The sequence below is a fragment of the Rhinolophus hipposideros genome (assembly GCF_964194185.1).
Source record: "Rhinolophus hipposideros genome assembly, chromosome: 19".
Classification (NCBI taxonomy): Eukaryota; Metazoa; Chordata; class Mammalia; order Chiroptera; family Rhinolophidae; genus Rhinolophus; species Rhinolophus hipposideros.
Genome location: NC_138065.1, coordinates 18,766,306 through 18,781,724, shown reverse-complemented (window position 1 = coordinate 18,781,724; position 15,419 = coordinate 18,766,306). Strand labels below are relative to the sequence as shown.

At 36.2% G+C, this 15,419-nt stretch overlaps 1 protein-coding gene across 2 annotated transcripts in view; it reads right to left on the bottom strand.

The window, feature by feature from the left end:
* Positions 1-15,419, bottom strand: part of OLFM3 (olfactomedin 3) — a gene marked incomplete at both ends in the record, with an annotated part of 202,433 nt that overhangs the window by 41,764 nt on the left and 145,250 nt on the right. Inside the window, 2 exons of one of the 2 annotated variants that reach the window (XM_081026774.1) lie at positions 4-150; positions 8,971-9,099. In XM_081026774.1, coding sequence (XP_080882900.1) covers positions 4-150; positions 8,971-9,099 — 276 coding nt within the window. Of the gene's footprint in view, positions 1-3; positions 151-8,970; positions 9,100-15,419 lie in introns of those variants that run through there. The other variant, XM_081026775.1, reaches the window with a different exon arrangement.

Genomic DNA, 15,419 nt, shown 5'->3' with positions numbered 1-15,419 from the left:
TACCTTTTCCAGCAGTTGGCGAAGCTGTCTGCTTTTGGCGTCCCGGGAACACAGGTTTTGTTCCGGTGCAACCACTGTGCAAATGCATCTCCCATCAGGATCCTGTGCTGAGCTGTACACTTGCCACCCTTCTTTGGGACTAATCTGAGTCTGAGGAAACCAATGGCAGACACACAAAACACATATGGCAAAGAGATTGTAAGTATGTAGCATTTTAAACAAAACATCTATTTTGATAAAGTTTGTGCTTTATTCTTTAAAGTTAAAAAGCGAGCAGTTTACATAGGCAGTTGCACCTTCCTTATCAATTCCCAGAAGGAGAATCTTTCTGTTATTTTAGGTTCTATATCATTAACTGTTTATTAATCCTACACCACCTCCTAACGCATTTTGTTACATTCGGACATATTCATGCAATTCTAGAAGCATCTGATAACCCCTTAGACACATATGACCAATCTTTCTATACAAAATCTGTTAGCTTGTCTTTTTCAACAATAAATGGCAATTAGAAGTATATTTTTTTCTGATTATTATTCACGTGTGGTATTCTGAAGCAAAGCCCTGTCCCAAGGAGCTTCCTAGGTATTGAAGGGCCAATTATTAATTGGAAAGGTATCAAATGAGAATATAGGGTAAAAATAATTATATCTGCATTGTTTTGGAAAGGATGCCGAGTCCCAGAGGAGTTAGAGTATATGGCATAGTCTGCCAAATTGATCCTCCCAAATTACTTCTTCTCACTAATCACCCCACCTCCCTAGAATCCTGGCTTAAAGTGGCATTCCATTTCTACTGCACTCTACCTCCTATTATGTTTTTAGGTTTGCTTTCTGTATCTTCCTACAGGAAACTTCTCTCCAACCAAATTGGTCTATGTATGTCCTGAAAGCATGCCTCCTTGATGCGTATCTTTTTATGTTACTCATTTTGCTTCTCCTGCTTGGAATACCTCCTCTATAAACCTTCAGTTTACTCAGCCCTCATGGTTTCCACCTCTTCTTAATGATTGTCCCTACTATCTATTAGGTGTTTAGTGTGTATTTACCTCATATTATAATTGTCTTTTACATGTCTTATTTCAACAATTAGTTTCTATTCAGCTATAAGATGTATTGAATATTTCCTATCTGCCATATTAAGTAGATTTTATTAGCAACCAAGATAACTAGCCTTATTTTTTATCTAGTTATTTTTTCGGAAGAACTGTGCTTTGCGTATACCCTCTCCATTGTACAAACAGAAGTTGTTGTGGAAGGCCTGGTGCACTGCCCAGAGAATCACTTATTCCTTCCCCCAGCTCTTGAGAGTATCAGCAGTGTGGCTCTCAGTTGAGTTTTTCTTTGGGGATTGCCTAGACTGAAGAATGCTACCTGCTCAAGATCAGGCCCTATTCTAGGAAACAACTCAGGTCCATTTACTTGCTGATGTAAGGGTACAAAACAGGAATTATTATTATTCCCATTTCACAGAAGAGAACATTAATTAACTTGCCTGAGAACGCACAGCTTGTATGTAGTAGAGCTGTGTATGAAGCCAAGCAGTATGCTCCAGAACAGTACTTTCCAGGAGTAATACAATGAGAGCCATGTGTATAATTAAAACATTTCTAGTTGCCATGTTTAAAAAGGAAGAAAGAGACAAGTAAAATTAATTTTAATAATATATCTTATTTAACTCAATATATTGAAAATATTTTCATTTCAACATGTGGTCAGTATAAAAATTATACATGAGATACTTTGCATTCTATGTTCTCACCTTTTTTGTACTAAGTCTTTGAAATTGAGTGTGCATTTTCACTTAGGGAACACCTCAATTTGGACTAACCACATCTCAAATGCTCAATAGCCACATGTGGCCTCCTTATTGGACCGTCCAGCTCTGGAGTCCTGCTTTTAATTCTACCGCTATGGCCATATCACCGTGGCACTGAACATCCAGATAATTATTTTTAAAGGTCAATCACATGGATATTGAAAAACTACCTAACAGATGTTACATAGACAAACCATGCAATTTGTGTCTAAATTTGTTTTTCCTTCAGAAATATCAGATAAATCAATTGGCCTCTTTCTAGTTAATCTCTGGCTTACTTCTACAGCTGGGACCTGCTGTTCTTCAGTTTTCCTCCACGTTTTCTTTTATAGTTTCCAGGGATGCAGCAGATAGGGAGCAGATAGGGAGGTGTTTCTTTTATGATCAGGGGAAGAGGGAGATGAATTTAGTCTAGAAAAGAAGGTATTTAATGAATCAGGCCGGAGGGATTAGGCCAAGGAAGAGAAAGAGAAGGGATAAAGGTCAGGAGCTGTGATAGGACTAGAAACAAGGTCGTGAAGGGAGGCCAGCAGAGAATTATCTTGCAAAATGCCCAGTGTGACTGGGCTGGTCGGTTTGCTTATAGACTTGTTGGAAGCAAATTCTTAAAAAGACTAAACCAGGCTGACTTCTCTCTCCACAGATCTGCCACAGCCTGTGAGATCTTGTCTCTGGAATTCTCAGCTGAATAGACACAATCTCCTATTTAGTCAGTCCCAGGCCCCAGCTTGTCACATATCATCAACTAACACACAGTTCCTTTTCTTTTCAAGGGCTTTAGTGATAATCACTAGGGGTGATGATAGGCATTACAACTATAATCATGAACACATACTGAAGAAACTATAAATTATAAACTCAGGTAACTCATGAAGTTGTCACAGTCCTTGCTGTTGATCTATAATGAAAAGCAAATTATGCCAAATCTATCTTTTTAGTCTCCTTTTTCTAACTCTATTTTTAGATAGTTCATAGAAGTCTCCCGTGCCTCTTTTATTTCCAGGGCATTGGATTCATCATCATTTCTATCTTTTTTTTCATTATCCCTCCACCCTTTCTTTCTAGGATTTATGCCTGAATGTCCAGTTAGGATAGAAAGATGTACTCTGAATTATATATTGTTAGAGTAAGATAGGATTTTTAAAATTATTGCATTATTCTTTCTGTATTAAAGAAGAAAAATGCAAAGAGATCATCTACAGAATGGAGGTAGCAGACTAGTATCAATGATATAATTAAAGGTTTAAGCTGAGTAACAGTATGGGATTAATATATCTAGACATAGGTCCTGTACTTTCAGCTAGAATTCTCCTAACATTGGACACAAATCTCAAATATGTCAGAACATTAAGGCTTGCTCCTAGAATAAATTTAGCTTTTGGATAAAGAAACAGGGCCACCCAATTATAATATTAAAATATCTTTAACAACAGTGCAAATACTGATTATTAAACCATGCAGCATTAATATTGATGCTCACTTGCCAAGTGTTTGGCTAACTAGCGAGGACCTTATCATGACAGGGCAAGGTGTCAGTTGCTTTCTGGAATGATAAAAGCAGGAAAGGTGAATAGGGCTTGATGTTCCTTTAGCGTTCCCCTGAAGTGTCAGCTTAATAAAAGTAAAGACTTGAGCTTTGTTTGTCTTCCAGTTGTCTTGTAAGAATCATTGAAAAGCGCCATGACCTTCTCTACTACAGAGTTAGTTTGAATGATCTCAACTATAACAAGCTACCTCTAGCAAAAAAAAAAAAAAAAAAAAAAAAAAAAAAAAAAAAAAAAAAAAAAAAAGAAAGGAAGCACAAAAGAAAAAAGCTAATACATGACATAAGTGCCTGACAGTCCTGTGGATTTTGATATAGACCTCTGTTTCAAGGTCAGTGATAAATAAAGGAAGCTTTATGAGTATCTCTAGAGCTCTCTTTTAGGGCACCCATACTAGCGTTGAAAAGAGGATCAAAATAAAACCAACTAAGACCTCATGCGGAAGGAAATATTTAGATGGTTTTGGATACCAATGAGAAAAGACTTTCTCCCATTTTAACTTATAAGAGCAATATTCAGGTGTCAATAAAATTTGTGTAATAATAATAGCAAACATTTATGGAGTTCTAGTCATTACTATGCAGTTTACATGTGTTATTGCCTTTGAATATTACTCTAACCCTATGGACTAGGGGATGTTATTCCTCTCATTTTATAGATGAGAAAAGTGAGGCTTAGAGACACTAAGGAACTTGCTCCAAGGTCATGGAGTGGGTAATCAGAAGAGCTGGGATTGGTACTTGCACAGTCTGATTTCAGAAACCGAAAATTTAACTACCATACTGCACCACCAGTTATGTGAAATTCTCTTCTATATATATGATAAAGATAACTCTGATAGCATTTTCTGAACTACTGTGAAGCCCAGCACTTGGACCTGGAGGGTGCATATAGTTTTTAACCATCTAAAATACTGCTAATCACAGTGATAACTGAAGCAGTTCTCTTTGAATCTTTTGTGTTAATTAGAAGAACTAACTGAACTATTTAGCAGTTTTTAATATTACAAAACTCATGAAATATTTAAGAAGCTCTAAACAGGAGAAGGGCATTATTTAAACAGTATAGAAACATGTAGCCATTGGCACCCCACAGGAATAGTTAAGAGTGAAGGCTCGGTAGCAAGTGGATATTCCCATAGAAGGCACTGCAGTCATTCATCAGGGCCCAGGTGGAAGGCCAGACAAAGGGACAGAGTTCTTATCCTTTGAAGAGAACAAAATCAATTGACTGAACATTACTAGGTCTTACGTTTTATGCCGAGTTTCTAGGCATTTCATAAAAATACGGACTGAGGCAAAAAGGAATGAGATCTAGTTACTGAAAGTGGTGTCCAAAGTAGGGGAAAATAAAGCAGAAAAAAATCAATTTGCCTATTTGATTTAGAGTGGAGATATCTGAGTGATGTAAACCCCTTATAAATTTTCTGTCTGAGGATAGGATTGGTCTCAGAGATTGAAACGTGATTTAGCATGCTAATAGCTTTAGTTTTGAAAAGAGGAGAAATGTGAGGACAGGAATTAGAGAGATGTTGACAGACCATACTAGAAGAAGTTATGTTCTAGAGGATGTGTTAATAAAGATGTCACTGCGTAGCAGTTTTCTTCGTATTTTTTATGAGACTAGTTGGAACCGAAATAAAAAAAAAAATGCATATTCCTCACTCAGGAAAACTGTGAGGCTCTAAGTAAAAACAACTATAGAAATAAGAAAATAAACAAAAACTCAAAGACATCATCCAATTTAGATTGGTTGGTGACCTCTGCTTGCACTCTGGAAATCACAACGACTTAGAGTTGGGAAGGACTTAGAAGTCGTAACTCGTTCTATGTCTTTCCACTCAATGACACTTCTATACATTATTTGTTTCCACTTGAACCCTGCATGATAGGAATTTCGCTGGTCCATAGGTAGTCCCTTCCATTGGTGGAAAACTGAGGGTCTAAATCTAAATTTCTCTCTAATTTTCCCCTTTTGGTCTTACTTCTGCATGAAGTATTTAAACTTATCCATGTCACAATTCTACTCTAAAAAGGCAATTATCACATTCTCTGTGGCTCTCGAGATTTGCCATTCTGTTCTCTCATCCATCTTCCCGTCCTTAATTTGTTTAGTTGCTCTTTCACAAAATGGACATTGCCTAAGGACTTGGGGAAGAAAAACAGTTGTACAAAACAGAGAAGTCAGATATCTTCACCCAGGACTAAAAAAAATCAGTGAGTTGAAGATAAGAAACTTATGGAGTATTAAGAGTTGCATAAGAGTATTCTACTTGTTTTGTAGTACTTAAAGCGGACTAACTTATTGAAGTAGTTCTTTCAGAGGAGAAGCCAGCTAGATGTTTGAAAAACGAGCCAAATAAATCACTTATGCCCACAGGTCTCTTTGAGGCCTCTTCCCATCTCAGCGGATGGGCCAAATGAGAACAGCTGGTGTCTGCTGAATCTCCTCTGCTCAGTTGCTCTTATCCAGGTTGTTCCTGGTATGGAGTCAACAGCTTGGGGGACTTCCCGGAAGCTCAGCCTCACAAGGAAGTTACTGTGCATCAGAGAGAAGAGTCAGAGGGAGCCCGAGCTTTCTCAGAATGGCAGCTTTCCTCTGCAGACACCAGTTTCTCCAAAGGTTGATCGTCCCAGTGATAGATCAGGAGGAAAAACAAGACAGAAAGAAGACAGGGCCAAAGAGAAGGATAAAGGAATTTTTCAAGATTCTAAGAAAAAGAAGAGGGAACTTATTTCCTTAATAAGTAGCTATATTTAACTACTTACTAACAAAAATATCCTGGAAATTTAAAAACCTCTTTCAGCTTTCAAAACAATCAAGTGTACACTGCCAATTTCAGAGACATCTGCCATAAATAGATTTAATATTAAAACCCTTTCTTCCTTTAAAACTTCTAAGGAAAGACAATGTTCATATTCGTGGAGATGTGCACTTTTTGCCATCTGCACATCCTACAAACACTCATAAAATACATTTTAAGTCCTACTTTCTTTTTTGGTATGTACACAATGGAAGGTTCATTTAATTCATACTATCTAAAGTGAGAGCATAGCGTGAGAAGGTTGGGAAGGGCTGGACAGCATCCCTCTTACCTACTGGGAAGGGAACTGTTAACCCTTCAATCCAAGAAAAGTGCAGCCCAGAGTCATGGGAAACCTCCTGAGCAGGGCAGAGAGAACCTAGTGTGGCACCAGGGGCCAGGAGGGCAGGGACTAACAAACGTGGGTGAGAGGCTTCCCTGGTCAAGACTATAGTCACATGACTTGCTTCCACCCTTGACTCTGTCATTAACCAACAGTGGGAAATCTGTTTAGTTAGTTGCACATTTTGGGTCCATCTTCCCACTTGTAGCATGAGGAAGCTGAGTTTGATCAGTCACAATTCCAGTTAAGGTCTTGAGAGCACTAAGGTTTCCATGAAGGTATCTTGACTGGTGCAAGGGGTTGATTGTGTGGAAAGAGCAGGGTGCTGGAGACCCAGTAAATGCCTTCCCCCATCATTTATTATTTGTTTGACCAATGACCTTTTACATATTGGATTTCCACTTCAAGTTTCATTCAACAAATATTTATTCAATACGTATACATAAAACTCAACTTGAAAAAAAAAGGCACTCCCACCAAAAGCAGTGTGAAAATTACTGGCCTGGATTGTTTCTAAGAGACTTTCATTTTATGAGCATTAACATTTTATGAGCTTAATCTAGGAACTACAGATTCATTCATTTTTCACCATGGGAATCCTAAAGTATGAGCCATTATCTTGAATAATTAAGGTAGAGAAATGTCATAATAGACATTGTTCTTCAGTAAGGTATGCCACTTCTGTAACATGCAAAACAAACAAACAAACAAACAAACAAACAAACAAAAACCGCTTTTATGACCTGGTTTCTCCATCTATTCCAGCAAACTTTTCTGAACTTCCTTTTTGTTTTCCTCCAAAGAAATATTTGATTGTTTTAGCATATTCATAGACCATAGCAATGCTTTATGTTTTTCAACCAACAGATTACCAATCAGAAAGTAAAGAAAATAAATTTACATTAAATTTACAAGATAGTTAGAAGCCCTAAAAAAACCATGCATCATTTTGGAAATTTGATTCGCCTCCGTCAATGACAATAGGAAATAAACAAACCAATGTCTATATAAACAATGTACACAATGTATACACTATATATATATGTATATATATGTATATATATATACATATATATATAATATGTATATATTAAAACCGCTACCACATTTGAAATATAACTCAAGTATGAGTTTCTTAGATTGATTTTCTGAATGAGTTAATTCAACAATTAAGTTGTTGAAAACCATCAGGTACTTGAACATAGAGAAAATTTGGCTTTGGATTAATTACTATGAATTTTTTTGTTTTGTATTTGTTTATTGATGACATATCATGTTTTCTTTATAACTACAAATCTATATCCCATCAGCCACACAAATCCTGTGGAAGGAGGGGAATCTCAATAACAGAGGCACTTAAGTTTCTTAAGTGACTCAAGGGAGGTAAAAATGTAAAAGCAGGTCAAAGTGTGCCTCACAGGTACTCTGCAGGTATCCTAAGCACTGGGTTAACCTGACAAATTATGGAATTAATTTGACTGGACTATACTAAGTTAATCACACATTGATTGATACATTCATTAATTATTATTAATAACTACAAACAAGTCTTGAAAATACAGGGTTACTTTTCTTTCAGTATCTGACTTTTCCTGATCCACTAGAGTAATCCACTGGTAAAAACAGATAAAGATAAAAAACAGCTCCAAATACTCATTGTTTCTATACCTTTTATTTGATAGCAGGGAAACTGTTTTTCCAGGATATTCTATTTGAATTTATAAATTTCTATTTGAAAAACCAATAGTTTTCATTTTTATTTGAAAGGTTTCAGAGTATTGCTCAGTAAACCATGCTTCAAACTATCATGAGAGATTTTGTTATAATTTGGAAGGGTTAAAAAGCTCTTAATTTTAGGTGAAAGAAGGCTACAGGACTTAGACTTGTAATAGGAAAAGTCTTCATAAAAAATTAAACTATACAAGGAGATGATTTTTATCAAGTAAATTATTCTTCGTGTTTCTTAGCTCTCTTAAGATCTTTTAGGGCAGTCTTTAAATTGCTGAGGGTTTTTATTTATTTATATTTAAAAGAGGTTGGTTTCTCTGAATGCATTGCGAACAGTCACAGGAATTCAATTCCAAGGAAGAAACTGCTATAGTATAACTAGACTGCATAGAATATATTCTGTAAGAAAAAATTGAGGGGATTTACAGACATTAAAAGAAGAAGAAAAATAATAAGGAACAAAACATATTTAAGCCTTCCAAACCTCAGATGAATATAGTTAAAGCTTTTTATTCTTAAGAATTTAATGAATCTAGTTAATTTCCTTTTACAGGTAATTTCTCAGACAGTTATTTATTTTTTGTTGTAGTTTTCAAGTTTTCATAAAAAACATCCATGACTAAAGTTACCACATAGAGAAGCAAAATCTCAGCCTTTGCAATTCACAAAATAAAGCCCCACTGGTTTAATACATTTAACGTCCCAAGATGGCCAAACCCACCGGAGTGACTTACTAAGGTATCTGGAGTCGACAGCCTTGTGGTATTCAGTCCTACCAAGGATGGGAGAGTTTGGGACATCCAGTTTGAGATCATTGCCATGGCACTAAGCACAGCGCCAAGCTTCAGCAGTGGAGGAATCATTGCTGTGGAGCTAATGAATTTTCATAGTGACTGATTAAGATCCTGGTGCTGGGCTGGCAGCGGGAGGCGTGACGGCAGCACGCCACATCTACAGCATAAAAAGAAATCAACTTCCCCAGCTCTAATCACCAGGAAAAGCTCACATAACCCTTTGCCTCCATCCTCATGGGAAGTGCCCTGCCCTTCCTTTCCTCCCTTACCAGACACTTTGCTTGATCATCAAAGGAAATATTCTTGATAGGGCTTGGTTGGTAATTAGCAGAGCAGAGGTTGGAGAGAGGAGGGAAACTTGAGCTTTTCCTGCTCCACTATAGTCAGTTACCATCAACAGAGTCCATTTCCTCTAGGGTTTCTGTGAGTACAATCAGCTGCTCTTTATCCTTCATAAAAAATACACCTTTAAATGGAGGTCTGCCAAAGTGCACATTTCAAACACCAAACTTAATGCCTACAGATTTCTCTGGACATAGAGCATGAAAACAAAAATTTGCAAATAATTGCCAAGATGATTAAATACTGAGAGAAAGAGATAATTTTTTTTTAAACAGTAACCTAAAATGAGCTTTGTAGCCTCTAAAAAGAAATAGTCAAAGATGAATAGCTCCTGCCTGTGGAGAACATTACCCTGGGTACCTTACATATGAATAGACAGAAAAGACAGCCTTGGAGAAAAGTTTTTGTTATGGAAACTTCTTATGTTCCCAGTTTTGCTCTTACAAATAAGTGCTTAGTAGTTGCTCAGGCATGTGGCAAACTCAGTTAACCCTACTTTAACCTTGTGAGGACTGGCAGACTGATATGGGAAGTCGGTGTCATGAAAGAAAATGTATAACTTATTAAAAAGCACAGAATTGGATTCAGGGACTCTGAGGATCTAGTCCTTGCTCTCTTCTAGTTAGTTGTGTGACTGGCCAGTGACTTAAAAGTCCTTGGTTTCAGTTTTGTTTTGTTTTCTCTGCAATATATGGGGGTTGGCCTCTCCAAGGCCCCTTCCAGCTTTAACATTCAATGATCTGTTTATTAGAGTTTGTTGGCAAATGTGTATATTGAATGTGGGGTTTATGGGTAATTTTATTATATTATTTTTACAAATACTACAAATTGCCCACATCTAAATCTCAGATTCTGAATGGAATAAATCAGAGGCCATTGTCTTCTATAATATGTGTGGTTTAAAATAAAAATATAGAAAGAAGATATGAAGGGAAGTATGACTCATGAAAAATACCTGAAAAGGAATCTGTTACAGAAAGGAAAAATATTGCTTTGATTCCTTAGGAGAATTCTGAATTTGTTTGTAATTGGAATTTTCAACCATATATTTTTCTTAAACAGTTTTGGCAAGAGAAATAAAGAAATATCTTTAATAAAATTGAAAGAGGTGTGTGTATGTTAATAAAATTGAAAGAGGTGTGTATGAACAATAAAAATGTTCATATTTATTGAGGTGTGTATGTTCTTTATTCTCAAAAACAGCTTTAAATGGGGATGAATACTGAGATACTCCTCAGTCTTCCTTGCATCTATCACCTAGGAAAGGCTATTTTTTATTCCTTCAGAATATATCCAAAGGATTTCAGTTGACTCATATTTTTAACCACAGTGTGAGAAAGCCAAATATTATTTTTGTCTTTTAAAAATCATATCATATGAGGAACCAATGATTATAAAAGAACAATAGTTTATATATTAAATTTAGCATTAAACAATAGAGTATTCATAGAAAGGTCTGTGAAATCTTACATTAGTCTTACAGTGTAGCAATAACAACAACAACAACAAAAAGTGGATTTATAAATATAATTGATTGAGAAATACTCCTGTAACTCTATCTAACTTGAATAAAAGAGGGAAGTGTCTTTTCAAGAGCTCGATTTCCAAAATTGAAAACTCATATACATGCAATTACTGGGTAATTTAAGATGCATCATGGCAGATGGCGATTATACTTATTAATGAAACTATCAGTCAACAAAATAATAGCATCTTTAGAAGAAAATAGGATTGAATGTCAGGGAAACCACTGCTCTTATTTGCAAATCAAAATGAAAGAAATAAAAGTAAAACACAAATGGAATGCTTCTTGCAGTTTCCCAGAGATGCAAGTAACTACACTAAAGATTGAAAGGGGGCCGCTGGATGGCTCAGTTGGTTAGAGCACAAGCTCTGAACAACAGGATTGCTGATTCTATTACCACATGGGCCAGTGAGCTGCGCTCTCCACAACTAGATTGAAGACAAGCTGCCACTGAGCTTCCAGAGGGGAGGCCAGACTGCTCAGTTGGTTCCAGTGTGAGCTCTCAACAACAAGGTTGCTAGTTCAGTTCCCGCATGGGATGGTGGGCTGGATTGAAGGACAACGACTTGCAGCTGATGAGCCCTGGAGAAACACACTGTTCCCCAATATTCCCCAATAAAAAATTAAAAATAAAAAAAGACTGAAAGAGAACAATAGTGAAAGTTTATGATTTGATAATGTTTATCAACAACATAAAAGCTGTAATGTGTTTTTAGAGCAGGTTTAAATAGGACATACTAAAATAGAAAAGCTTAAATTATAATGATTATTAATTGTGGGAAGTAAAAATAACTTCAATTAGTAAAGAGCCAAATAGTTTGTGGTGCTTTCATACTCTATTGAAGTGACTATTGTTATAGTTTCCATTTTAGAAGTTGAGTTTAATTTGCAGATGTGGGAAGTGATTATTCTGTGTAGAAGTAGCAACCTATATTCACGGCAAGAAACCCAATGGTTACAGAAGTTCCACAAGGGTAATTTGAATGGTGATGGAGTAAGTGACAAGACATGAGGTTTGAAATAGTAACAGTGACCAGCTCCCAGGCTTCAGGGTCACTCAAAAATGTCTGCATATTATCTTTTAAGTAATTCAAAAATTTTAAGCAAAGCAGTGAAGTCCTTAATTTTATGTCTCAAATGATTACTTTGGCATTTTTGTAACGCAGGCTATACAGGTGGGGATTGCAGGAATAGCAAAACATATCAACGATAAGAAGGTCACTTAAGGACATATTCTCATAGTTTTGGCAAAATATGATGAGGTCCTGGAATAAGAAACTGTCAGTGGAGTTCATAAGGATTGATTTCATAAAGATTTGAGGTAAAATTCACAGTACTTTGTGATTGAGTAGATGTGAAAAGTGAGGGTTAGTTACCTAGTGAAATTTTCAGGTTTAGGGTTTGAGTGATGAATGATGTTCATCAGGATAGGAAATAAAATAGAAGTATGACTTTAAGAAGATAGAGTTTATTGCCACATATTGGATATGAGTTGTCTATGGTAGATTGAGTCCCTGGATGGTAATACACCCATATACAGAGTTTAGAAACGAGTTAATTTCACTAGACCGCACAACCTTAGTAAAACTAATGTATCCAACATAGATGAAAAAAACTGTTAATTTAAGACCACAGTCTTAAAACTACCAATGATTTTATTTAGACTTTAATTCAAGATAATCTCTAGATTTAGTTACCTATACATAATTACCTATACACTTTTGTTTAGAAATAACCAACAGAAACAACTTAAATCACTAGGAAATAGTGAAACTATTAGTAACTCTAGTAATTTCACAGAAAACGTGACCTGACTACACTTTTCTTTTACAAGCTCAACGTGGATCAATAACAATAAAGCCTACAAAGTGTATTATTGCTAATGGGATGCTAAAAGATATTGATATATTTATTCATTAGATTTCTTATAGTAGCTTGTCTTCTTATTATTTAAGATAGTATTTAATGATAAACCTATGTAATAAATAATTAATAAGCAAATAAATATTGATCAAAAATGACTTAGAGGTGATCTTATGTGATATTGGCATGTATTGTCTTTGGAATTTTTTTTCCTTGATTTGGAGCACAAAGGTTTAACATTGCTTTAATGCTCAATACACTTTCTAGTTTAGGTGCTGTGTGGTAGGTGTGTGTGGGTTTCTGGTGAACTCAGCTAACGCAGATATGAAAAAGTCAAATACATGGAAAGACATGATAGCTACATAGAATACGGTAAAAAACTCAAAAGTTTGACTTCAAGCAAAGTGAAAAAAGAGATTATTTGTTAAACTAAGAAGGAATTGTCTGCATGTACTGTATTGTAATTTAAAACATTTGAACTTTGTGGGTGGTTGAGGAAGAAAAGAACATGACATATTAGATGTAAAGACCAACCGTAGGGGGTGAAGAAATTATTGATGAAGAAGGAAAAGCAGAGAAGGAGCAGGAGGAAAGGATGGGATAGGTAGCAATTGGGTAGAATAATGAAAGATGAATTGTGTTGATTGGCTAAAGGAATAGTTAAATCAAAGTGACCTCTAGAAAAAAAACAAGTGAACTCTTGTTAGAAAGTTAAGTAGGAAAAACAGGAAGAGTGGTATAAACAGAGGAAGGTGAGAGACAGAGTGCTTGTGTTGAAATCACTTTGGGGATACTGTATACTCTCGATGGAGGAGTGATATGTAAATGGTCAGGTAAATAAACAGTTCCACTTATGAGTCTGCATTTTTTTCATCTGTAAAATAAGGGATAAATGTATCTATATGGAAGGATTATTAGAATGCCTGAATGAGAGAGTATATTTGAAAGTGCCTATGGCATGTCAGATGCTCTATAAATGGCGGCCTTATCTTTGGTAAGAAGTGGCATGATTGAGGCAGGGCCAAAATGTGTTAGATCAGCTTAAGGAACATTAGGCCCAGAAAAGGTGGTAAGTTTTGTGTCTTTGCAGGGGGTAGCTGAGTTGGGCTTAGAGTATATGCTGACTTCCTAGTCATGGTGGATGAAGAGAATAATACCACTGTTCTGAGTGACACAAAGTCACTTGGGGCCTCTAGAGCTAATAGTCCAACTCAAAGTAGAGAAAAGGAACTAATGTTCTTGCTTCCTCCTTCACTAAAAAGTCAAAGCAATTACAAGGCAACTTGCATAAGGTCCCACTACCATATCTACTTACCCAGCTCATCTACATACATTACCTTTTCTCCTATTGGCATGGATGAATTGTCTGTTCCTTGGTAAGGTGGATCCCTCTCCTGTGCACTAGCTTAATACCTTTCAGACATCCTGCATAAGAATTACCTGTAAAGCTTAAGACCCAGATTCCTAGTTCCCACCTTAAGAGTCTGACATTAACTGTAGCATAGGGCCTAATAACTTGCATTTCTGAGAGTCTCCCAGCTGATGCTCATGCTGACATTCTTTGACCACCCTTTGAGTAGACTGCTCTAGATCTCATCCATCTCACCTCCTCAAAGACAAGTCTCTTAATTCTTTCCTCCCTTTCTGACATCAGTAAATCTTCCCTCTTTAATGGGTCATCCCAACAAGATACCACCTCTCCCTGTATCTCTTATTTTAAATACAACCAAATAAACAGTACTTTCCTGATCCCACTTTTTCTCCATTTATTCCTCTATTTTTCACTGTCCCTTTAGAGCAGACCTTCTTGAAAGAGTTGTCCATACTCAACATCTTCAGTTTCTCTCTTCCTAATCAAGTTTTTGTCCACACTTCCCCACTCCACTGATACTACTTTTATGAAGGCTACCAATGAACCCACATTGATAAATTTAGCAGTCAGTTCTCAGTTCTCAACTTTTCCTGACCTATGAGCAGCATTCATCAAACTTTTTCTTTCTCCTCCTTGAAATAATTTCGAGAATACCACATTCATCTAGTTTTCCTCCCAACTTTCTGACCCATCTTTCTCATTCTCTTTTGTTGATTTTTTCCTCATCTATATGCTAATGACTCCCAAATTCATTTCTTCCTCTCTTATCAATTCAGACCTGTATATCCAATTATCTACTTGACATCCCAGTTGGATGTTTAATAGACATCTTAAATTGAACATGTTAAAAAATGAGCTTTTGACGTGCCTTCCTCATCTCCAGTAAACAAAACAAAACAAAACCCGAAAGAAATAAACAAAAAAACCATATACATGCAGTCATTTCCATAGTTTTCCCCGTTTCAAATCCATGGTTCAGGCCAAAAGGATAGGTTTCAACATTAACTTCTTCTTTTAAAAAATTTTACAACCCTATAGATTCCATAAGCAGGTATTCTTTTCTCTACTTTCAAAATATATCTGGCATTTAACCATTTTATACCACTCCCACTACCAGCATGCTGCTCCAAGTTACCATCATCTCTCATCTGGTTTATTACAAAACCCACCAGTTATTGACCAAAAGCCGTTCAGTCTATTTTTAACTCCCTAATCCCAATGGTCCTGTTAAAATATGAGTCTGCTTCTATTAATTCTCTGCTTCAAACTCTTTAATAGATCCCCATC